The 25282-nt window shown below is 48.7% G+C and overlaps 1 protein-coding gene across 1 annotated transcript in view; it reads right to left on the bottom strand.

Moving 5' to 3' along the window:
* Window positions 1–25282, bottom strand: part of NUMA1 (nuclear mitotic apparatus protein 1) — a 56042-nt gene that overhangs the window by 27522 nt on the left and 3238 nt on the right. The window contains 11 exon segments of the mRNA XM_087965933.1: window positions 474–628; window positions 1369–1472; window positions 2913–3033; window positions 4179–4357; window positions 5005–5116; window positions 5894–5978; window positions 6657–6737; window positions 8696–8778; window positions 9232–9311; window positions 10334–10419; window positions 10998–11070. Coding sequence (XP_087822059.1) covers window positions 474–628; window positions 1369–1472; window positions 2913–3033; window positions 4179–4357; window positions 5005–5116; window positions 5894–5978; window positions 6657–6737; window positions 8696–8778; window positions 9232–9311; window positions 10334–10419; window positions 10998–11039 — 1128 coding nt within the window. The 5' untranslated portion in view covers window positions 11040–11070.

Raw genomic sequence — 25282 nt, forward strand, 5'->3', positions numbered from 1 at the left:
ATCCATCCATCCATCCCATTTATATAGCTGCCCATCTATCAGCCAATCCTGGGTGCCTCCTAATCACTTAAACAAGGTGGCCAATATAAATCAGGGGTCCCCAGCCTGAGTCCGTGGCAGGTCAGCTACTGGGTCATGCAAACAAATGAAGCCCCCCCTCCCCCAATGGGATGTAGGCCGCCTGGGAAACCTCGCCCCCTCCGGTCCGCGAAAAAACCCTCTCTCCACGGAACCGGTCCCTGGGGCCCAAAAGATCCAGGGGAGGTGGGGGCACACTGATGTAAACAATAAAATTAAAACGACACCCAGGGCAACCTTTGTGTGTGTGTGCACAGGCGCTCACTTCGCTTCAGAAACCAGCGGCTGCGTCTCCAGGACCCGCCTGCCCTGGTCCCGAGGAGAGGCCAGCCAGGTCCCCTGGGTGTAGGATTCTCCCCCGCCCCCCCCAGTGGTCCCGTTCCCCTCCTGCTGACCTTCTCGCTCAGGGCCCTGTGGAGATCTGCTTCCAGGCGGCTCCTCCGCTCCTCCCATTCCTTCAGGGACTTGTCCTGCCCTTCACACATCTCGTTCATGGCCTCCTGAATCTCCGTCAGGGTGCGGGCAAACTCTCGGAGCTGAGCGAGGAGATGTCAACTCATAAAATGTTCCCATGCCCGTTTTAGTAGTTGCCATTTAAAAAAAAAGGGGGGGGGGGCCTGCGGGGAGGAAGGAAATCTGGAAGAGCAGTTGAAAGCAAAAGTGCATTCCGACTCTTTCTCTTTAAGAGATTGTTAACTAAACTGCCAGAGCTTTTGCCCCCAGATACATCCAATTGGAGAACATGATTGAGGACCCCCAGTCCATGAACGGACTCAGTTGGCGAATCTGATTTATGACACACCCAGGGGGAGGGGGAGGAAACAGGGTCTCAGGGGACTGTAAATGACGTGGGCCAGAGTGGGCTCCATACAGGGCAGGGCCAGCATGACCCCTCTCGTGAATCCTGGGAAGTTTTTAAAGTTTGACTCGAGAATCCTGATTTAATTAGGGCAATTGCTGGAATCCTGACAGGAGGCAGGTGAAGCTTGGACTCCCTGCCCTTCCCCTTTGGCCAAGGGGTCTTCGGCCGCCTGGAGGATACGGAATGCTAAGCGTCTCCCCACCCCGACGGGGAGCCCCCCCCCCATGGCTCTAGGCCAGGTCTCCAACCTTGGCCGCTTTAAGACTCGTGGACTTCAAAGTCCCAGAATTCTCCAGCCAGCAGCGCTGGGAGTTGAAGTCCACAAGTGGTCAAGGTTGGAGACCCCTGCTCTAAGACCTCATCCTTTCTCCCCTCCCCCAAAAAATTCTAAAATCCGAGCTCTGCCCCCCTCGTACCGGGCGTGAGTTCCCCATTCTCCTCGGAGAGCTGGCTGATCTTCCGGTCCATCTGCCCCTTCTCCGTCTTCAGATCCTGGCACTGCTTCAGCGTCTCATGCAGGCGGAGGAGGAGGCTGCCGGGGGAGGGGATAGCAGAAGGAGCATCAGAAGGAAGGAGGAGGGGCAGCAGGAGGAGGAGCATCGGGCTCTGGAGCATTCAGTGAGCCAACTGGGGAGGGGGGAGAGGGGGCTCTCCCCACATGGGTTCATTCATTCATTGGCTTATCTATTTATTCACTTCTTTGTGCCTTTGTTCATTCTCTCCCCAAATTTATTCATTTATTTCCTTGCTTATTTGCTTGCTCATTCATTCATTCACTCTAAGAACTGGCCGCAGGTGCTCTCCCCAAGTTTCATTTATTCATTTACTTTATTTATTCCGAGAGTAAATAAATTTATTCATTTACTTTATTTATTCTGGCTGCAAGGGCTCTCCCCAAATTTTTTTTCTTTGCTTCTTTGCTCATTATGAAATAGACTTGCTGCCCATCTCACACCCAACAATTCTGGGCAAGCCATCATAAAAACAATTAAAAAAAACATGAAAACCATTGATTATAAAATAACAGGACAGATAAAATCATGAACATGAGATGGAAAAGGAGGCAGACCCATGGCGGGGTGGGAGAGGTGTGATTTGGTATTGGTAATTTGCCAACCAACACGCTTGGAATAAGGCCTCTGGTTTTGGTCACCACACTACAAAAAAAGAGGCTGAGACTCTAGAAAAAGCGCAGAGAAGAGCAACCAGGAGGATGAGGGGACTGGAGGCTAAAACATAGGACCCACAGTGGCAGGAACTGGGCCTGGCTGGCCTAGCGAAAGGAAGGACGAGGGCGGTGATGGCTACACTTTTTGGCACCAAGAGCCCAAAGCATGCGCACATCCCCAAAATGCAGTCTGCACACTTCCCCCGCGCATGCGCCTCCCCGTCGTGCATGGCAGAGACCCAAAGGCCAGCTGGCTGGCAGAAGGTGCGCGGGCTGAGCGGTGCTTCGCAGGCCCACAGAGAGGGCTCCGTGTGGGCCCCCTGTGGCGTGCGTGCCATGGGTTCGCCATCGCGGGACGAGGGGCAACAGGATAAACGTGTCCCAGGGTCTGAGGGGCTGCCCCAAAGAAGAGGGGGCTTAAGTTATTCTCCAGAACACCCCAAGGCAGGACAAGCAGCAATGCCTGGAAAGTAATCAAGGAGAGAAGCCATGTGGAACCGAGGAGAAACTTCCTGACAGGGAGGACAATTATCCAGCGGAAGAGAAGTTGCCTCCAGAGGTTTTGGGTGCTGCATCACGGGAAGCTTTTTAAAAAAACGACCGGAGAGCCAATTGTCTCACAAACGAAGGCGAATGTACGTGTCCCAGGATGATACTGCAGGATCCAACCTGGGTCTGGGCTCTCCTGCCTGATCAGGGGTTGGACTAGAAGACCTCCAGGGTCCCGTCCCCCCAGTTCTATGATTCTGCTACCTCCAGGCTTCCCGAGGCCTTTGAAGCCTCTCCCCAAAAGCCGGGACGGACCTTTCGTTCTTGTCCCGGAGCTCCTCCATCTCCTTGGGCTCCAGCTGATCCGCGGCCGCCTGCCGTTCCTGCAGGAGGGTGAGGCGGTCGATGCGCTGCTTCATCATCAGGATGCGTGTATCTACGCAAAGAGCACAAAACCCTCCTCAGAACCCCGAGAGGCGGCGACCCAGGCGGCTGCCCTGCTGGATGGCGCCATTCCAGGACGACCCCCTCGGCCGTCCCTCATCGAGGAGGGCAAAATGGCGGCCGTTCCGCAGAAGCCAGTGAAATTCCGGCCCGACTGGATGACCGGAAGGGTGAATTTGCAAAGCTGCAAGTTAAGATGTTTTAATCCCTTAAAAAAAAAAATTTTTTTTCCACTATCTTTACTGTTTTAAAATGTTTTTAAGATTTTAATTGTAGTGTATGTTTCTGAACTGTGAGCGGCCCAGAGTCGATTGTAGAGATGAGTGGTTATAGAACAAACGAACGAATAAAAATAAAACAATGCATAAGTAAAACAAATAAAAAAATTAACGTAAGATAAAAAAATAAAATAAAAAATAAAAAAACAAATAAAATAATAAAATAAAAATAAAAATAAGTAAAATATAATACATAAAATTAAAATAAAAACCAATAAAATAAAAAAACAAACAAAACCAATTAAATTAAATTAAAATGAAAAAATTAATTAAATTAAAATAAAATAAAAACCAATAAAATAAAAATACCTAAATTGAAAATAAAAACACAGGCGGCAGAGCGAATGGCCTGGGGAGGCCGGGGTCAGGGAGGAGAGGAGGGGGGCTGGGCCAGGGCCAAGGGAGAAGTGAGGGAGTGAATCAGACTTTACGATGAATAAGGATTTGCAATACAAGGAGCGCAGGAGCAGCTCCTCCGCTTCAAACCAATCACTGACGACTGCTCCACAGGGGCACTGAACGAAGCGAGGACCACCCCGTGGGATCGAACGCACCTGGGGCCGGCCTGTATTGAACGGCTCCAGGGTCCCCGGGGTGGGTCCCCAATCCCTTCGGCCCACCTTCTGGCCTCTCTTGGAAGGCCGAGGGAACTTGGCTGGGCCTTTTATTAACCAGGCAGCAAGCGTGCAAGCAGAAGTTTTTGTTTTTTTAAAAAAGAGGGGGGGCAGGGATGAAACTGATGCCAGGAATGTCCTGGGCCCCCCATCCTGCCCGCCGCCACAGGGGCTTTGTGGTCCCTTGAAGGCGGGCTGCTTGGGCGGTGGTCTCCCTCCTCCCACCCCCACCCACCCCCACTCACCTTTCTCGTCGATGAGCTTCCGGTTCTCGGCCAATTCGTGCTCCAACTCATCCCGGTTCTCCCGCTCAGCTTCCAGCAGCTTCTTCAGCCTCCGCATCTGGAACTGGGGGGTCTGCATGATCTCCCCCATGGGAGACGAAGAGGAGGAGGAGGAGGAAGAGGAAGAGCCAGGGAGCAGCCTGCCCGGAAGAAGCAGCAGCAGCAGCAGCTTAAAATCCTCTTTTTAAGAAGGGATTCGACAGCCATTGTCGGAAGGGGCACGGGGGGGTCCATCAACACCTCGCTTAGAGAACGTCCAAAGCGACAATTGAGAAAAAGGGGGGCTTATTCTGACTGTTGAAGGGTCACGTGATTTACTTTCAGACACTTAACAACCGACTCACATTTATGACAGCCGTAGGGTCGTGCAATCCCCTTTCGAGAGCCAGCTTGGTCTAACGGTTAAGGCAGCGGGCTACAAACCAAGAGACTGGGAGTTCTAGTCCCACCAAAGGTGTGCAAGCCGGCTGGGCGACTCTGGGCTAATCACCAGGAGACGGGGAGTTCTAGTCCTGCTGCCATGGCACAAAAACCAGCTAGGTGACTTTGGGCCTGTCCCTCTCCCTCAGCCCGACACAGGATGGTAATTGTGGGGGGACACAGGAGGAGGAAGATGGGTTGGAGGTATTTGCCATTTTGAATTAAAAATGAAATTAAAATAAATACAATACTAAAATAAAGTAAAGTAAAGTAAATAAAACAAAGTAAAGTAAATAAAATAAAGTAAATAAAATAAAATAAAATAATGTAATAAAGTGAGGTGACAAACACCCCCATCAGGCCTTACTTATTCACGCTGGAGGAAGAGGCGATCTTGTGTAACTTCAGGAAAGGCACCCCTCGTTTGGGTGGGGTGGTCTGCTCTGAGGCGGCACCGGAGGTACCCGAGGACGCTGGCACTGGAGGACAGGGGAGAGCAGGCAGGCCGTGAGGCTAAAGAGAGGCTCAGGAGAGACTCAGCCTTCCATTTAACTGGTTTTTCCCCCGACTAAGAAGTGTCAAAAGAAGTTAAGTTTTAACAGCCGGAGGAATTCTCTCACCGCAGAAAACATTAGGAACTTCTTTGTTTTGGAGAAATTGACGAACAACAGCTTCATAAGGTCAGGAATAAAGAAGAAGAAAAACAGAGAAACTACCAAATATAAAAGGGTCAGCCAGATTAAATAATGATCAGACTGGGAGTCTGAAGACGGAACCATGGATAAGCTTAATACCCATAATGGGTATCTCTGTTGTAGCGTCTTTATATCCGCGAAGGGACCTCGATCTTCCAGGCCTCCAGACCTTCTGGACTACAACTCCCATTTTAGGTAGTCCTTGATGCTCTCTGATTAGGGGTTTCCTTGCAGATGTTTCACGACCCAACTAAGGAACAGCATCCATGCCCTGTCCTTACCTAGCTGGGTCGTGAAACATTTGCAAGGAAACCACCAAGCTCAGAAAGCACCAAGAACCCAAAACTTCTCCTCCTCCTCCCTGAAAACCCCACTCCCTCCTAACGCTGATGAGGTTACCTAGTTGGGTGATGAAACGTCTGCAAGGAATCCACCAAGGTCGCAGACCTCCCTGTCTTCCCCTTAGCCACAAAGCTTCTCTTCGGTCGATAAACGGGGGGATCCTAGTCAAAGCGCCACACACTGCAACCTACTCGCTCACCCACCCACCCACCCACTCACTTTTCTTCTGGAGGAAGTTCTCCAGGTCTTCGCTGAGGCAGTCTTCATTGTAGAGCATGAAGTTCAGGAACTTGGCCATCTCCGTCTGGGGGGGAAGAAGAGGGGGGGGACAGGAGGCATCCAGTTATCCAGGGACGGGCTAGCAAAGGAAATCGGACGGCATTCTATGCCCCCCCCAGGCCAGAACTCGCTTTTCATGGGGCGCTTCCCTTCTCAAAAGTCCTTCCTCCAAACAAGAACCGTAGGCAGCCCTCCACTTACAACCCCACTGAGCCCAAAATTTCCGTGGCTAAGCGAGACATTCAGTGACTTTTGCCCGTTTTATGATCTTTCTGGCTACTTCAGTTGTTAAGGGAATCACTGCAGTTCTTCAGTTAGTGACACCGTTGCTCAGGGAATCTGGTTTCCCCCTTTGACTCTGCTGGTCGCCAAAGGGGATCGCCTAACTCCGGGATGCTACAACCGTCACAAATTCGAGTCAGCTGCCAAGCATCACGCGAACATGGGGATGCTGCAACGGTCGTTGAGTGTGAAAAACGGTTGTGAGTCGCTTTTTTCCCCAGTGCCTCTGTAAGTTTAAATGGCCACTAAATGAACCGCTGTGAGTTGAGGGCTACCTACGCTGCTGAATTGGCAGGACGCAACGCAAGGGGCAGAGGCCAAAGGCAGTCCCCCTGGCAGTCCAGCTGCTGAAGGGTAGATGAGGCGGCGCCTGGCTGGCTGACCAGATTCCCCACGGAACCCAGAAGGAGATCCCCCTCACCTGGAGGCTGTACTCGAGCGTGCTCCACTCCCGGGGAATCTTATCGCTCATGGAGGCAGAGTACAGCAGCAGCATCACCACCTTGGAAGAGCAGAGAGAGAGAAAAACAGTCACCTGGAGCAGAGGTCTCCAACCTTGGCAACTTTAAGACGTGTGGACTTCAATTCCCAGAATTCTCCAGCCAGCAGAGCTGGCTGGAGAACTCTGGGAATTGAAGTCCACAAGTCTTAAAGTTGCCAAGGTTGGAGACCTCTGACCTGGAGGTCGCCTCCGGACAAGAGCAAAAGCCCCCCAACTCCAGCAATGGTACACATATAGGACACCTATAGACTGGGTGAAGCCAGGCTTCTTAATAGCAGGAACTGGGAGGGGGATCTCGGAGGCTTAGTGGACAACCAGCTACATAGGAGCCAATGTTGTGCAGCAGCAGCCCAAAAAGCCAATGCAATCCTAAGCTGCATGAACAGAGGGAGACAATGGAAGTCAAGGGAGGCACTAATACCACTGTGTAAAGCCTTAGGAAGGCCACACCTAGAGTCCTGCATCCAGTTTTGGTCATCACATGATAAAAAAGATGTTGAGACTCTACAAAAAGTACAGAGAAGAGAAACCAGGATGATGAGGGGACTGGAAACTAAAACATACGATGGACGGTTGCAGGAACTGGGCCTGGCTGGTCTAGGGAAGAGAAGGACCAGGGGAGACTGGAAAGCATCTTCCAATAGTTGAGGGGCTACCACAGGGAGGAGGAGCGGGGTCAAGCTATTCTCCAAAGCCCCTGAAGGCCAGACAAGGAAAAGTGGATGGAAACTGATCAAGTAGAGATTCAACCTGGAAATAAGGAGAAACTTTCTGACAGGGAGAACAGAACAGAAGTTGCCTTCGGAAATTGTGGGAGCTTCATCCCTGGAAGCTTTCAAGAAGAGACTGGACTGCCCTCTGTCAGAAATGGTGTAGGGTCTCCCGCTTGGGCGGGGGGTTGGACTAGATGACCTCCAAGGTCCCTTCCAAGTCTGATTATCTGTTACCTGTGTCAGAAGCTCCATGAGGTGGTATCGCACCTCTGGAAAGCTTCTGATCACACTTTGGACGGTCCATCCTGAGGAGGACACGGGCAGGGAGCTTGGACACCTGGGCCCAGGCCCCTCCTGGCCAGTCAAGGCCTCCTCCTGGGGGGGTAGCAGGGGGCTGGGCCCAAGCTCTGCTTAAGAGGGCGGTTTCAGCTACCTCAGAGGAGGGGGAGGTGCACCCCAACTCAAGAGGCCATCCTTCGATGTGACCATTTTGGAGACCTCTTTTTTCCAGTCTCCAACCTCCCCCAAAGGTGGGGTTGAGCAGGTGGAAGGCTCCCAGCTCCAGAGGACCCTGGAGGAAGGGAGATCTGGAGCCGCTTCAAGCAGGGCTCAGGCCAGGCCACAGGAAGGCAATGATCACACTTGTGGATAACCTCTGGAGCAGGGGGTCTCCAACCTGGGCCACTTGAAGACTTGTGGACTTCAACTCCCAGAATTCCCCCAGCCAGCCAGGAATGATAGAGTTGGAAGAGACCAGAAGGGCCATCTAAGTCAGGGGTCTCCAACCTGGGCCACTTTAAGACTTGTGGACTTCAACTCCCAGAATTCCTCAGCCAGCCAGGAATGATAGAGTTGGAAGAGACCAGACGGGTCATCTAAGTCAGGGTCTCAACCTGGGCCACTTTAAGACGTGTAGATTTCAACTCCCTGAATTCCTCTGCCAGCTTTGCTTTGAATTCTGGGAGTTGAAGTCCACAGGTCTTAAAGTGGCCCAGGTTGGAGACCCCCTGCTCTAGAGGGCTTCGAATGGGGGTGATGCATCCATCCTGGACTTCTGGGTCCCTCAGTGACTTAGACAGAATAGAAATAAATAAGTAGATAAATAGCTCTTGACTATCTTCCCCTCCCTGGCACCTGAGCAATGAGCCCAGGCCTCTTCTGTTCCCCAGACTGAGCCTTCCTTCAGCCCGTCCCGTCCCAGGCCCCAAACACAGGAAGCCACGAACTCCAAGGAGCTGGCCCTACCTTGGCTAACTCCAGCTCTTCCGCCGCTAAAAGCTTCTCCTGGGACACCAGGCTGTGTGGGGAGGCTTTGTGCTTGCAGATTTCTGGAAGGAGACAGGTGGGCGAAGCATAAGTGAACCCTGAATGCCGCCCCGTCAGGGACTCCCACCTCGGGTCCTGGCCCCACAGCCTCCACCCACCCACCCACCACCACATTCTGACTCATCCCAAACTTCTAAGCTGGCCCAGTTTTGATGGGATGCTGCGGCTGTTTGAATCTGGTTTCAGTTTGAGCAGCGTGCAGCTGTGCTACAGATTAGTCCTCGACTTGCGACTGTTCATTTAGTTACGGTCTGAAGTTACGAGAGCTGAGAAAAGTGACCTAGACTGTTCGTCACACTTAAAGAGTCACCGTTTCACTGCAGCTGAACGGCCCAGAGCCTCTGCCAGATAAAGCTTCGTTGTTTTGTGCGTGGGTGTGGGTGTGTTTGTGTGGCTGTTGCCAACTTCCCACCTCCCCCAGACTTAAACATCTTCCAACTGATGGAAGCACTTACTCTGGAGGAAGCTGACGACTTGAGTCACCCGCTCTGCCACACTCTGCTGGGAAACATCCTGCCCCTCCTCTGTGCCATGTCTGGAAAGAAAGAAAGAAAGAAGGAAGGGAGGGAGGGAGGAAGGAGGGAGGGAGAAGAGAGAAAGAGAAAGAGAAAGAGAAAGGAAGAAAGGGAGGGAGGGAGGGAGGGAGGGAGGGAGGGAGGGAGGGAGGGAGGAAGGAAGGAAGGAAGGAAGGAAGGAAGGAAGGAAGGAAGGAAGGAGGGAAGGAGGGAGGGAGGGAGGGAGGGAAAGAGAAAGAGAAAGAGAAAGGAAGGAAAGAGGGAGGGAGGGAGGGAGGGAGGGAGGGAGAGAAAGAGAGGGGGGGAGGGAGGGAAGGAAGGAAGGAAGGAAGGAAGGAAGGAAGGAAGGAAGGAAGGAAGGAAGGAAGGAAGGAAGGAAGGAAGGAAGGAAGGAAGGAAGGAAGGAAGGAAGGAAGGAAGATATAATTGAGTAAATCTTCTGGACCAATGTTTGTCAACCTTGGCAACTTTAAGACATGTGGACCTCAACTCCAAGAATTCCCCAGCCAGCCATGAATGATAAGAGTTGGAAGAGACCAGAAGGGACAACTTTAACTTGTGTAGACTTCAACTCCCCCAATTTGTGCCTGGGGCATTCCGAGAGTTGGAAGTCCACACATCTTGAAAGCTGCCAAAGTTGAGAAACGCTGCTCTGTCTGGACCACTTGCAACCTTGATGCCTGCTGATTTTTTTCCCCCCTGAATGGCTGGCTTCTATTTTATTTATTTATCACATTTGGATGTGGGGATGGAGAAGCAGCCAGGTCTTTTGCCCAGCTCAGGAACAGCTGGATGAGGGTCAGCAGCATCCTAAACGGATAGGACCTAAGGCAAGAGTTCCCCAAACCTTTCGGCTTTGCAGACTTGCGCGAGGCCGGGGGAGAGTGGTTCCATGCACGGGTACCACTTTCACAAATTCAGCTTCACACACGTGCACACACACACACACACGCTTGCCCACCACTTCTGTGGCCTGGTTGCAGTGGTCCAGAGGTTGGGGAGCCTTGGTGCCAGAGCCTAAAGACGCTGACATCCGTCTTACATTTTGCCGATGATCTTGAGGAAAAGGCTGCAATCCTGGAGCTCAGACAACGAAGTGACCGCATCCCCCAGCTTCAGGCTGTTCACCTGCGGAGGAGGAGAGCCACGTCAGCAGCCACACGCCAGCGTTCCCGTGTGGTCATTCCGCTAGGCAACGCTGGTCAATGAGGCAGCCGGGTGGGAAAACTAGGCTGGAGAAGGGGGCTCCTCTTTGGAGAATAATACACGCTGGCCTGTGCCCAGAAAGAACATTAGGGTTTCCCCCCATCCCAACTGTTTCCATGCTTTCAAACATTAAGATATTTTTTTTTAACCCTCCCAGTTTAGCAAAAGAACGCTGTTGTTTCTATTCCTAGTACATGGCTGCCATATCTGATGATCCACATCCTATTTCCCCACACCAAATATAACCCAATAAAACCCCAAAACTATAAACCTGAAGAGCTGCCAATTTGGGCAGACGTAAAAGCATTCCTGCGTCTCCATCACATCTCACAGGCAGCCACTTTGAGATGGGGGGGGACTTCAACTCCCAGAATTCCTGAGCCAGCCAGAATGGCTGGCTCAGGAATTCTGGGAGTTGAAGTCCACAAAAGCATGTAAAGTTGCCATGAGCTGCCCAACCCTGCTCCAAAGCCACTCTGCAAAGGGTTCTCGGTTTTTACCCAGGCCAGGAGCACCGAGGCTCTGGTGTTGTGAAGCGACATCTTCGCCGTCTTCTACAGGTCACATTCAAACCTGTGGAAGGAAAAGAATGAAGGCCACCATTAGCCGTTAAGTTGGGATAACAGAAGTTTACACACCCCACTTAGAAAAGGAGGAGAAGCAGAGATGGTTAAATGGACTTTTTTTTTTTAAATCCAAAGAAAAGAATTCTATTTGGAAATTGCTTCCAATTTGGAAATTGCTTCCGATTTTGTGCTTGCAATGGAAAATATAATAATATAATATAATATAATAAATATATATAAATATATATATATGAAACTTTGTTTTTGCTGATTACATAGGTTTGTTGCTATGAAAAGGGCTAGTATGTATGTGTGTGTGTGTATGTATATGTACACACACACACAGAGTTGTGTAAAAGTAAAAAGTTGAGGTTGTAATGTTGTTTATCTTCTACTGTGCTCAAGAGAGTTGGAAGCCTGTGCCTTTTTCTTTCCTCTTTCCTCTATATTTTCTCTCTTTTTTTTCTTTTTTTCCTTCCCTCCAGTTTTCTATCACTTTTTAAAACTGCTCTCTGTATTTTATACTTTGATAAACTAATAAAAATCTATTATAGGAAGAAAAAAAACCCCAATGGGAGTCAAGGACTATCTGCATATGGAATTCTGGGCTAACATAAATCCAATTAAGCAGCTGGCACTCAAAACAAGCCCACCAGGGTTGCTGGCATAGCAGCCCCTTCCATGATGATGATGATGCCCTGGTGGGGGCGTTATTTCTGGTGGGTTCTCCACAGCAATTTAGCATAAGTCACCACACACACACACACACACACACACACACAACTGAGGCTGCTGCCTTCAGGCCTCTGACCCAGCTACACCCACTTCCAATGACTCAAAACTATGCAGGCAGTCAGCCGTTTAGTGGCCATTTGAAGTTCAATCAGTTTTTAAAAAGTTACTTATGACCATTTTCGTGCTTATGACCATTGCAGCACCCTGATGGTCACGTGGTCAAAAAGTAGATGGTTCATATTTATGACGGCCGCAGTGCCGTGCGATAGCAATAGCCCTTAGACTTCTATACCGCTTCACAGTGCTTCCCAGCCCCCTCTAAGCGGTTTACAGAGTCAGCACATTACCCCCAACAATCTGGGTCCTCACTGGACCCACCTCGGAAGGATGGAAGGCTGAGTCAACCTGGCATTGGTCAGGATTGAACTGCTGGCAATGGGCAGAGTTTGCCAGCAACAGCATTTAGACTTGGATACGGCCTCACAATGTTTTACAGCCCCTCTCTAAGCGGTTTACAGAGCCAGCCTCTTGCCCCCCAACAGTCTGGGTCCTCATTGTACCCACCTCGGAAGGACGGAAGGTTGAGTCAACCTTTGAGCCTGGTGAGATTCGAACTGCCAAATTGCAGGCAGTCAGCAGTTGGCAGAAGGAGCCTGCAGTACTGCACTCTGACCACTGCGCCACCACGGCTGTTTTATCGTCGATCCCCTTTTGCGACCTTCCGCCAAGCGAAGTCAGTGGGGAAACCAGATTCACGTAACAACCGTGTGACTAACTTACCAACTGCAGTGATTCACTTAACACCAGAGATAATGAAAGGTCGTAAAATGGGACAAAAACACATTTGATAATTCTCCCGCCTAGCCAACAGAGGACCTGGGCTCTATTGTGGTCGTATGTCGAGGAAGCGTTAGAAACCTCAAGCCAAACCATTGCGGCTCTTATTTTTGCATGAAAGCTTTTGTCAACACTGGGCCTCTCTCACCCCCCTGGATTTCTTTTCGAGCCATAAAGTCACATCACACCACAGCTGTGAGGGATGCCCCAACTTTACACAATTTCTACGCAACGCGGTGAGCTCTGCAATCAGAGGCCAAGAAGAGGGAGGGGGACGCAGACTCGCTAGTGCTACAGAAGAATGTACACACACACACAGACACAGACACAGAGAACTGTTTGGAAACACCCACAAGATTTAAAGACACGTTTTTTTCATTAACGGCTGCATTTTGCAGCCAATTCTTGCTATTGGACAACCAAGATTTTTAAGCAGTTACAGATGTTCACAACTCCAAGGTATAGGGAAGGGAGGGGGGGAGACACAGGGAGGTATTAAGTATTAGTACCGCTTTGTAAAGCCTTAGTAAGGCCCCACCTGGAATACTGCGTCCAGTTTTGGTCCCATTACAAAAAAGATGTCGAGGCTTTGGAAAAAGTTCAACAAAGAGCAACTAAGATGATTAAAGGCCCAGAGACAAAAACATATGGAGAACGATTGCAGGATTTGGGGTTGGCCAGTCTAGAGAAAAGAAGGACCGGGGGACGGGGGACATGATAGCATTATTCCAGCATTTGAGGGGCTGACCCAAAGAAGAGGGGGTCAAATTATTCTCCAAAGCCCCACAAGGCAGGACAGGAGAGAAGCAACGGATGGAAACTAATCCTGGAACTTCCTGACAATGAAGAATATTTAATCCGTGGAAGGAGACCTTGTCTTGTGGGTGCGACATCACTGGAGGAACATCCCCCTTGTCTGAAGCAGGATCTGCTTGAGGAAGGGGTTGGGCTAGAAGACCTCCCAGGTCCCTTCCAGCTCTATTCTGACTGAAGGGGAAGCAGCCAGGTCTTTGCACAGCTCGAAAATGGCTGGATTGTACAGTAGCGTCCGAAACAAGCAGGTAAACCCATCTTAAGGCCAGTCTGTGTCGGCTTCCATTTTTCCGCCTGCCGGTCAAGCTGAAAGAGGCAGGGAGGGTTTCCAAAGGATGTCATTTAAAGGGAGCCAACCCACTGGAGGAAGACAAGCCTACAGGGGCTGCTTTAAGCTAATCCTGATGACTTTAAAAAGTTATAGGAGTCACACAAGTCTTTGCACCAAAGGAAAACTGAACTAGATACTGGCAGGTGGCATCAACGGCCGGCCATATATCAAAGGGCAGGGATATAAACTTTATGCAACTTTACTTTTTTTTCCCCACTTCAACCATTTTATTTTATTTCAAAAGATTAAAATCCAAAAGGGAGAAAAAAAAATGGAGAAAAAACAAAAACGGTGAAAAAACCAGTGAACTAACCAGTGAACATTATCCTGGCTAGTTGAACACTGGCAAGTCTATTGCAATGATAATAAGCTTCCCTTCTTGCAAAACAGGTTCGATTTATGCAAAAATCTTAAATTTTATTTTAAAACAGAACAATAGGGCACCAAATGGAAGCCTGCGAGAGGGGTCTACAAAAGAGAGGTGGAGAAAGGGAGGCCTCCTGCACAAGGAGATGCTAACTTCAATGGGGTCTAGACCAGGGGTGTCCAACCTGGGCCACATGGACTTCAGCACCCAGAATTCCCCAGCCAGCCATGGGTTGGGGATTTCTGGGCGTTGAAGCCCACCGTCTTAAAGGGGCCAGTTTAAAAACACTGGGGTAAAACTGCAATTAAGATGCTGCCTTAACCATTGTGTTTGTTCCATGTTCTACTTTGGAACAATAATTAGCCTTTGAGAAAGACAGGGCAGATGTCAGGAAAAAAGGAGGGATTGTTTTCAAAAATGTTTACTCAGCCTGGGAAAATGTTTACTCAGCCTGGGAAAAGGAAAAAAGAGGGGCAATTGACACTTTAGCCCCCAGGCAAGTAAGTGCTAGCAGATTAAAAAACAAATTTCTCCAAAATATTGTGTGTTTCTCAACTGCAGCCACTTTCAAAATCTGTGGACTTCAATTCCCAGAATTCCCCAGCCAGCAGAGCTGGCTGGGGAATTCTGGGAGTTGAAGTCCACTCATTTGAAAGTGGTTGAGGCACACGAGTTATCAAACCACAATTCATTTTGCAAAAAAAAAAAAAAAAAGTTATAGTATATACTTAACCCCAAATTAGGAGGAATTTGTGCTGCTGGCCAAGTTTCCCTCTTTGATCCAGCCCAGGGTCTTGGATGGCTTCCGCCGCCTTCCCATTTAAAAAAACAACCCATTAAAAACCCAAATACTAATCCTCACGTTCAGCTAAAGCTCCTTTAGCTCTTCTGCAAAAGTGAAGGCAATCTAAACTCACACCTGGAGGGAGCGCATGGCTCAGATTTTCCCCAAGAGCCAACCAACCAGTTTAAGGACGAGCTGTCAAAACATGTCACACAAGGTGCAACTGTGTGCAGGTGGGGTTAAGTCCTTTGTTGTTAATTATGACATGCAAATCCTTTTCTATCCAAAGGGCAGGCATGTGAGGTGTTGACAAACGTCGCCTGGCATGTTTACCTTCCCTAAAAAAAACCGCGACTGAAGGCAGCTTAACTATCTTTCCGGTGTAACTTTACATCGCCTCATCCAGCAAGGCGGCGTGAAGCTTCTCCATCCTCCAACCCCTGGACTCTGACCTCCATTAGCTTTGGCCACTATCCCAAGGTCTCGAAGAAGCAGCCGCTCCTTGGCAAAGCCGCACCCAGAAGGATTGTCTGGTTCCTTTGCGGCGTATCGATTCAATCGTAAATAGATGGATCGAGAAATAAATGTTGGTCATAAGAGGTAGAAAACGTGTGGCACCTGCTGGCCCCTTTTAGAAGAATCCACTGGGATCGAGCCAAGCCTTCCGAAAAGGAGACTTTCCCCTTGCATCCCCCCCACCCCCCCTAAACAGTTTAAATCAGGGGTCTCCAACCTTGGCCACTTTAAGACTTGTGGACTTCTGAGCACCAGCTCAGAAAGCACCAAGGACCCCTGATTAGACGTCCCTAACAATGAGAGTGGAGATTCCTCCTCCAAGCTTCTGGCTGGTTCCATTACCAGGTTAAGATCTTCAGCGGAGTTGAAACTCCTCAACTCCTAATCTGAACTCCGCTGAAGTTGTTACCTAGCTTGGCAATGAAACATTCGGAAACCAACCCACAACCTCATCCTCCACCCAAGCTACAGGTATATTTGTCACTATGGCAAACCCCCTAACAATAACCAAGCAGGCGCCAGGAGCTGCTTGGTTGTGTCTCGTGTGAACACAGCCAACATGCCACGATATTCCGCTCTTAGGCCTGCGTGTTTCTCATTCCGTTTTTCCAGAAAGAGGAATTGTTGATGCAGCATTAACATTCGGGAATTGCACCCACAGCTGTATTTGCAATCTGAACTCTGCTAACGGAGCAAATGCAGAAATTCTAAAACCACCTGGCATTCAACGGATTCCCTGGTCAAAGGATTAAACGGCTCTGCCTGGGTCTAATTCCTTCCTACGTTTATTTACTAAGTTCATCCACCACCGACCGCAATCAGAATGAATTCCCAATCGGTCAATTAAAACGAAACGCAAAGAAAAAACAATACGTAACCCCAGGCAGCAGCTAAAATCAGCTTTAAGTCTCAAAATGCTGTGCGGACCGTCTGTCCTCAAAACTTTGCTCCTGCGGCAATGTAAGCAGGCTGCTCTAGGCACGCCTCTCGCTGCTCCTTTGGGGTCACAGCCCCCCCCAAGCAGGGCGAATGAGCCCAGGACAAATACAAACCTCGGCAGTCCTTGACTTATGACCACAACTGAGCCCCGAATGTGATGTCAAGTAAGACTTTCATTAAGTGAGTTTTGCCCCATTTTACGACCTTTCTTGCCACAGTCATTAAGTGAATTGCTGCAGACTCAGTGTCATTGTAACTTAGAACGGACCCCCTGCCCTCCTGGGTAAGGTGCGGCCCCAGCCTCCTAGACCTGGCTTGGCCTGGGGTTCCCTCTGGCTCTCTGCTCTCCACCCGTCCACCTTGAGAGCCCTGGTGGCCCAGTGGTCGGAGTGCAGGATGGCAGGCTGACTCTGCCCATTAGCTGGCAGTTTGATCCTGACCAACTGGCTCAAGGTTGACTCAGCCTTCCATCCTTCCAAGGTGGGTAAAATGAGGACCCAGATTGTTTGGCGGGGGGGGAGTTTGCGCACAGGCTGGCTCCATAAACCACTTAGAGGGGACTGGAAAGCGGTATATAAGTCTAAATGCTATTGCCTTCCTTCTTCCCTTTCCACTTCCCTCCCTCCCTCCCTTCCTTCCTTTCGCAATGGTTAGAAAGCAGCACTGCAGGCAGACTGCCCACAGCCAGAAGTTCGATCCTGACCAGGTTGATTCAGGCTCCTGTCTTTCCCAGATCAGTAAAATGAGGACCCAGATTGTTGACCTCTATAAACCCCTCAGACAGGGCTATAAAGCATGTGAAGCGGTATATAAGTCTAGGTGCTATTGTTCTCTCTCTGGTTATCATATGGATGTATTCATTCCGATTGTGTTCCTTTGTCATGGTTTCTATTAGCACTCTATTATTTTACTTCTTCTGTTCTGTTTGAACCCCTTTCCTTTCCTTCCTTTTTTTCTTGTAAGCCGCCTAGGTTAGCTTCATAAAATAACAATAAAAATGATAGGGATAATGACAATGTTTTGCCTCGATTTTGAAACCAAGGCTCTCAACCGGAATGCTCCAATGAAATGTTTTGAATAGTAAACTGCACGTGTGGGGAACAGAACTAAACACCAATTGAAGCGCTCTTTCTTTTGTTTAAAAAAATAAAACCAGAGGTATTTTGCATGTTTCAGAAATGAAAAAAACAACAACACAAACCTAAAAGCAAACTTTTGCTTGTTTTTCGATCTCAGAAAGTGAAGAAACGGGGGAATTCTCATTATGGAAGCCATTTTTTTTCCCCTATGCCTCCTGCTCTGAATTTAGAGATATGTTACTATTCTGCCCTTGAGGCCTGATAAAAAGGAACAGGAAGAGAGATTACGAGGCTAACTCTTAATCATAAAAAAAAGAAAATCGAACAGAAGGACTTTTAATCTCTCAGACAAACCCTTCACATCGATTATTTTTTCAGCTGACGTTTTATCCTGGGGAATAACTTTGTTTTGAAGGCTGGCTATTTCGAGCAGAAGGAATGCTAAAACGGACTGGCGTTGCTTCTTTTGTGAGTCAGAAAACTAAGACAGGGAGTCTACTGTTAAGTGTTAAGCTGTTAAGTGAGTCACTGCGGTTCTTAGCAACACGGTCGTTAAGTGAGTCTGGCTTCCCCCATTGACTTTGCTGGTCTGAAGGTCGCAAAAGGGGACCACATGAACCTGGGACATTGCAACCATCGTAAGTACATGCCAGTTGCCAAGCATCTGGATTTTGATCACGTGACCAGAGAGATGTTGCAACAGTCGTAAATGGGAAAAACGGTCATAAGTCACTTTTTTCAGTGCCGTTGTAACTTCGGTCACTAAACAAATGGACTGCCTATAATTAAAAAAAACCTAAACTCTCCCAGTCCCATAGAGGTCAGGGGGGGGGAAAAACCCCTATGAGTCTGAGTTGCAACGACCGGCCGGCTCCTGATGCAACAGAGTGGCAGTCGCTGCTCAAAGGGAAGAAAAATGGATTTCCCCAGTACAGGTAGTCCTCACCTTATGACCATAATGGAGTCTGCCCATTACGGTCGTAATTTCTGACAGCTGTAAAGCAGAATTCCAGATCCCAGGATGGAAGAACTAGGTAGACATTTTTTAAAGCTTCTCTTCGTGAAATGCTGCACACCCAGAATTTGTCTTTCAAAACAGGGGCCTTCAAACTTGGCAGCTTTAAGACAGGTGGACTTCAACTCCCATAATTCCTCCTCCAGTCATGTTAGCTCAGGAATTCTGGGAGTTGGACTCCACAAGGCTTAAATTTGTCAAGTTGGAAGACCCTTGGCTTAAAACAATCCCAACGAAGAAGCAACAGGACAATTCAAAGAGGCATCGACCACACGGTTGAGCCCCCTCCTCACTTTGCACAGAGGGAGACCATCTTTTAAATGGAGTTAAGAAGGCTAGCACTAGGTTCAACACCACAGCGAGTCTGTCAAACTCAGCAAGTTTTTAGGATTGCACTGACATCAGCTCCCCGCATGACAGCTGAGGGATTCTGGGAGTTGAAGTCCAGGCCTCTTCCAAGTTGCTGAGCTTGAGGGCCACAGTTTGCAAAACACCACTTGGATCTTCTTACATGCTAACGGAGCTGCAAGCACTGGGGTGCCTCTCTTTCCAAGCTGCCGATAGGAAAACTCTCAAATCCCTACTACCAGTAGAAGAACCACCACTTGCCAGGGAAGAAAGGATGGGCTCCCAGACTTTTAAGAAGGCGCTCTCACCATAAAGCAGAAATTCAGATAGCGATAGCCACGGCACTTAGACGTATAGACCGCTTCAGTGTTTGGCAGTCCTCTCTAAGGGGTTTAGAGCAGGGGTCTCCAACCTGGGCCCCTTGAAGACTTGTGGACTTCAACTCCCAGAATTCCTCAGCCAGCAAAGCCACAAGTCTTCAGGGGGCCAAGGTTGGAGACCCCTGGATTAGAGAGTCGGCCTGTGGCCGCCCCCCAACAATATGGGTTTTCATGCAAAAGATTAGGCAAAAGTAAGAATAAGGTGAGTTAATTTATCTGGGCTTCTTTGCCAAGATACGCTACCTGATAAGTCTGTTATTGGGATGAGGGGGGAATCCAGGAGTTTTATTACAGGTAGTCCTCGAATTACAACCATTCGTTTAGTGACTGTTTGACGTTTACAACAGCACTGAAAAAAGGGACTTATGATCAGTTCTCATAGTTGTGACCGTAGCAACATCCTTACAGTCAACTTGATCAAAATCCAGGCCCTTGGCAATGAGCTCGTATTTACGACGGTTGCAGCCTCGTGGGGGATCGGGTCCACGTGGTCACCATTTGGGACCTTCCCAGCTGGTTTCTGACAAGCATAGTCAATGGGGGGGAGGAGGAGCTAAATTCGCTTAATGACTGCTTGATTCATTGAACAACTGTAGTGATTCACTTAACAACTCTGGCCAAAATGGTCGCAAAATTATGCAAGGCACAGTGAATAACAGCAACAGAAATCCTGATCTCGATTGTAGTCGTAAGTCGAGGACCATCTGTGTCTTCCTCTTCTGCACCCAGGGCAAGTAGGTAACAGCCAGAAGTTAATGTAGAGGTCCCCAAACTTGGCCACTTTAAGACTGGTGGACTTCAACTCCCAGAATTCTCCATCCTGGGAGTTAAAGTCCACCAGTCTTAAAGTGGCCAAGTTTGGGGACCTCTACATTAACTTCTGGCTGGCTGTTCTGCCAGGAGGAGCAACCTCAACAAGGCCAAACATCTGTCAGTCAAGGGCAGCTGTGTAGGAAGGCCTGGGGATGGTTTCCACACGGAGAACAAAATGGCTTCTTAGAGTAGGGAGGATTTATGGCAAGCAGCTCAACCTGCAGCACCATAAACCGGCTGCAACCCAGAGTACAGGCAGTCCTCAATTTACGACTACCACTGATCCCCAAATTTGCTGCTTAGTAAGACACTCATTAAGTACATGTTGCCCCATTTTGTGACCTTTCTCGCCACGGTTATTAAGTGAATCTCTGCCACTGTTAGTAACACGGTTGAGTGGCTTTCCCATTGACTTTGCTTGTCCTGTCGCAAAAGGGATGGATCACATGAAACAGGGACATGGAAACTGTTGTAACTGTGAATCAATTGCCAAGCGTCCCCTTCTGATCCCATGGGGGGAGGATGCAGCAACGGTGGTGAGAAAAACGGTCCTAAGATACTATTTTCAGTGCCGCTGAAACTTCGAATGGTCACTGAAATGGTTGAAGTATATTTGAATAAATGAAATAAATTGAAATCAATTTGAATAAATAAATTCACTAAATGAACCGATGTTAAGTTGAGGACTGCCTTATAACTTTTCAAGTGGGCCACTCACACGCTGACATTAAGACAGGGGGAAGACATGCAATAACCCAGCCAAAGGAATATGGGAATCTCCACTCGTTTACTTCTGTCCAACAGCTATTTCCACCGCAATTAAATGTACTATTATTCCAAAAAAGAAAATGCAGCTCTGAAGAGTGAAGTGTGGCATTTTAAACATAGAGGGTTACTTGAAAATATGTATGTATGTATGTATGTATGTATGTATGTATGTATGTATGTATGTATTTAAGTAGTTACAGCTTGAAGACTAAGTGCAGTTACAGAGGAAAATTCAAATGAAGACATGGCCATCTATCAATCTATCCAGCAAAGTATGCGAATGGTTGAATGCACACCCCACAACATGGCAGCGGTTTCTGCAGATTTGAGACAAAATTCACAAGCCTGGCAAACTGTCCAAAAATGAAAATACAAGCGGCCAAAACCTACAAATCCAAACTGTTTTTAAATCTGAACCACCCAGTTTCAGGAGCAGGACAACTTCAAACTCAGAGAGGGTTGTAAAGCACCCTAAAATGGTATGTAAGTCTAGGGGCTATTTACTATGGACTCAGCCTTCTGTTACAGGTGTTATGTTTATCCTTGTGTTGTATTTACTTACTCTACACGAAACACCTTCCATCCTTCTGAGGTGGTCCACGGGGTCCCAGATGGTTGGGAGCAACATGCAAATAATGTATCTATGTTGCAAACCACCCAAAGAGGGGCTGCAAAGCAGGGGTCTCCAACTTTGGCCACTTTAAGCCCGGAGGACTTCAAAGCTGGCTGGGGAATTCTGGGAGTTGAAGTCCTCCGGGCTTAAAGTGGCCAAAGTTGGAGACCCCTGCTGTAAAGCATAATGGGCCGGTATATAATCCAATCAAACAGAATAGAGTTGGAAGGGACCTCGGAGGTCTTCTAGTCCAGCCCTTTGCTTAAGCAAGAGACCCTGTACCATTTCAAACAAATGACTGTCCGGTCTCTTCTGGAAAACCTCCAGTGATGATGATGATAAATAACAATAATCCAGAGACGACAACCATCCAACACCCACACCTGCCTATTTCAGGGTCCTTGGAAAAAAACTCGAGGGGCGCCCCCAAAAATGTCAAGTCCAGCCCGAACATCTGCGACGAAATCATCATCATCATCCCCATCCTAATAGGAGGCTCCCTGCAACCACAACGCTTTTGCAGAAGGGGAGGGAAAAAGAGCATTATTCGGGGGAGGCGAGCAAAAAGGCGCCAGGTGCAAACGGGCAACGGCAAAGCTTGCTTCGCAAACGCGGCCCGGGAAAGCGGTGGGGGAGAAATTTCTCGGCGTGAGGCCCGGGCTTTCCCGGGGCCAAGCGGGCCGGGAAGGCTTTCCAGGCAGAGGGGCCAAGCTCGCCTCCAGCCGCGGAAACAAAGCCGGGCCTAGTCCGGGCGGCGGGCACCCCGTGGCCTGGCGCGGGGGCCGTCCCGGTGGGGAGCGTTGCGGGCCGGGCCTCGATGACGGCGGGGGAGAGGCCTTACCGGGGGTCGAGGCGCGCTCCGAGGCGTCATGCGGGCGGCGGAAAGGCTGCTCCGGGCTGGGCGGGAGGCGCTGCGCCGCGCTCCGCCTCCCAGGCCGGGCGGGCAGCCAGGCGGACGTCAGGCCTTTTCAGGCGCCCCGCAGACGCCGCCGGCCTCGCCCCGCCGAGCAGCCCGGATGGGGGAGGAGGGGGAGGAGGCCTCCGCCCGCTCAGCCGACGAGGGCTTCCCGGGCAGGCCTAGGCCGCTCCGAACTGGGCCGCTTTCAGGACTCCAACTCCCAGAATTCCCGCGCTCCGCTCTGCCCGCGCTCTGCCGGCTAGGCGGTTCTGGGAGTTGGAGTCCACCCGCCTGAAAGTGGGCCCACCTCAGAGAAGAAGAGCCCGCTGGGTTTTGATTGCACTCCCCGTTTTTTTTTTTTAACCCCACTCCCGTTTTTAATGTTTGCTTTGCTTCTGAGGTGGTTAATTTTTAATTTGGCCTGGATATTGATTTAGTTATATATTACTACGGTTTCCCTTGCCGCTGCCTCTTGGATCCGGTTGTAGGGCACAGAAGAAAATATGGGGAGGAGAATGAGGGGACTTGTCAATGTATTTCTTCTTTTCTCCACAACATCCTCTCAAAGAGTATAAAATCAGGGCTCCCCAAACTTGGCCACTTTAAGATTCTGGGAGTTGAAATCCACAAGTCTTAAAGTGGCCAAGTTTGGAGACCTCTGGTATAAATCCTTTCCTTCCCCACTATCCTGTCAGAGCTGAAGAAGCTTCTTGGAGGAGGAGCGAAACGTCTTCGAAGAAAAACCAGAAAGTCCAGTTGCCTCTTGAAGGAGAAAAAAAAAAAGCACCTTTGGGGCAACAATATCTCAACAAAAACTAGCGGTGGGCAACTATGGACTATGAAGCCCACCGGTCGTAAAGAGGCCATAGTTACTCAGCCCTGCACCAAACGGACGGGACAGAACTTCTGAAGCAGAGTTTTCCAGGAGACTAACCTCAAGCTGGCTAATGATGGGGCTCAGCCCTTCCATTAAGCAAACACAACTCCACCAGCAAAGCCACAGAAACATCCACCCATCTCACATGAGCCTTGTGTGAGTTTATGACACGGCAACTAGGCAAAGCTTGCACAGAGTGCACAGCTAACCCTGACGGCAGGGAATATTTGGGGTTGAAATGAAGGGTCTTTTGTACTCTCTGGGCTTGGTTGTTGGTTTTTTTGCAGATGTTTCATGATCCAGCTAGGGAACATTATCAGTGCTAAAAGGGAGTTGGGTTAGCAAAGATGAGGAGGAGGAGGAGGAGGAGGAAGAGCACTGTGGGGTCCTTGGTGTTCTCTGAGCTTGGCTGTTTTTTTGGTTTTGTTTTTTTTTTGCAGACGTTTCATGGCCCAACTAGGGAACTTCATCAGTGCTAGAAGGGAGAGGGACTTGCTCTCTGGGGCAAGCCACTTGTATATGAAGAAAGAGCAACCATCACTCTCGTCTAGCACTGGTGGTGTTCCCTAGCTGGGTATTGGAGTGTCTGAAAGGAAACAGCCAAGCTTAGAGTGCACCAAGAACCCCTGATAAATAAAAATATACAGACCCAGGGAGATTTGCCGCACCAAGTTTTGTTTCGAGAAGACCAAAATAGAATCAGTTTCACAAAACAGCACATTTCACACTTTACAAATGAGAAAATGTGAAACATTCCAGTCTATCAACAACAGAAGGCGCCTGGTAAAAGCTTATGCCTTTCAATAAAGTACAGAAAAGGTGCTACTAGACATTTTTTTAAAAAATTGGCCACCTTGCAGAGTTTGCTTTTTATACTGGCCACACATCACCTAGTCCTCTTGCTGCTCTCAAAAGACCAGAGAATTTTTCCCAGAAGAAATAGCAAATCAGATGTCTCAAAGGTGTTTTTCCCCCCAAAAGGCAGCTGGACTTTGTTTTTCTTTGAAGACGTTTCACTTTTCATCCAAGAAGCTTCTTTGGTTCTGACTGAAGTTTTGACCAGTCAGAACTGATGAAGCTTCTTGGATGAGAAGCGAAATGTCTTCAAAGAGAAACAAAGTCCAGCTGCCTTTTGAAGAAAAGAAGAAAAAAAGCACCATGTCTGAGAATCTATTTCTAGATTCTAATTTCTACACCTAGAAAACCTAGAACTACGCCTCCTTCGGTCCGATCTAAGTATAGTATGTAAAATCATACATTGCAATGTCCTACCTGTCAACGAACAGCTTCAACCATAACACAAGAGCAAACAATAGATACAACTACCTGTCAACGAACAGCTTCAACCATAACAACACAAGAGCAAACAATAGATACAACTACCTGTCAACGAACAGCTTCAACCATAACAACACAAGAGCAAACAATAGATACAACTACCTGTCAACGAACAGCTTCAACCATAACAACACAAGAGCAAACAATAGATACAACTACCTGTCAACGAACAGCTTCAACCATAACAACACAAGAGCAAACAATAGATACAACTACCTGTCAACGAACAGCTTCAACCATAACAACACAAGAGCAAACAATAGATACAACTACCTGTCAACGAACAGCTTCAACCATAACAACACAAGAGCAAACAATAGATACAACTACCTGTCAATGAACAGCTTCAACCATAACACAAGAGCAAACAATAGATACAACTACCTGTCAACGAACAGCTTCAACCATAACAACACAAGAGCAAACAATAGATACAACTACCTGTCAACGAACAGCTTCAACCATAACAACACAAGAGCAAACAATAGATACAACTACCTGTCAACGAACAGCTTCAACCATAACAACACAAGAGCAAACAATAGATACAACTACCTGTCAACGAACAGCTTCAACCATAACAACACAAGAGCAAACAATAGATACAACTACCTGTCAACGAACAGCTTCAACCATAACAACACAAGAGCAAACAATAGATACAAACTCAAGGTTAACCGCACCAAACTTGATTGCAGGAGATACAACTTCAGCCACAGAGTGGTCAATGTCTGGAATCCTCTACCCGACTCTGTAGTTTCTTCCCCA

This window comes from Notechis scutatus, chromosome 5 (genome assembly GCF_049901735.1).
Source record: "Notechis scutatus isolate UNSWTSFEM ecotype Mainland chromosome 5, rNotScu1.2, whole genome shotgun sequence".
Taxonomy (NCBI): domain Eukaryota; kingdom Metazoa; phylum Chordata; class Lepidosauria; order Squamata; family Elapidae; genus Notechis; species Notechis scutatus.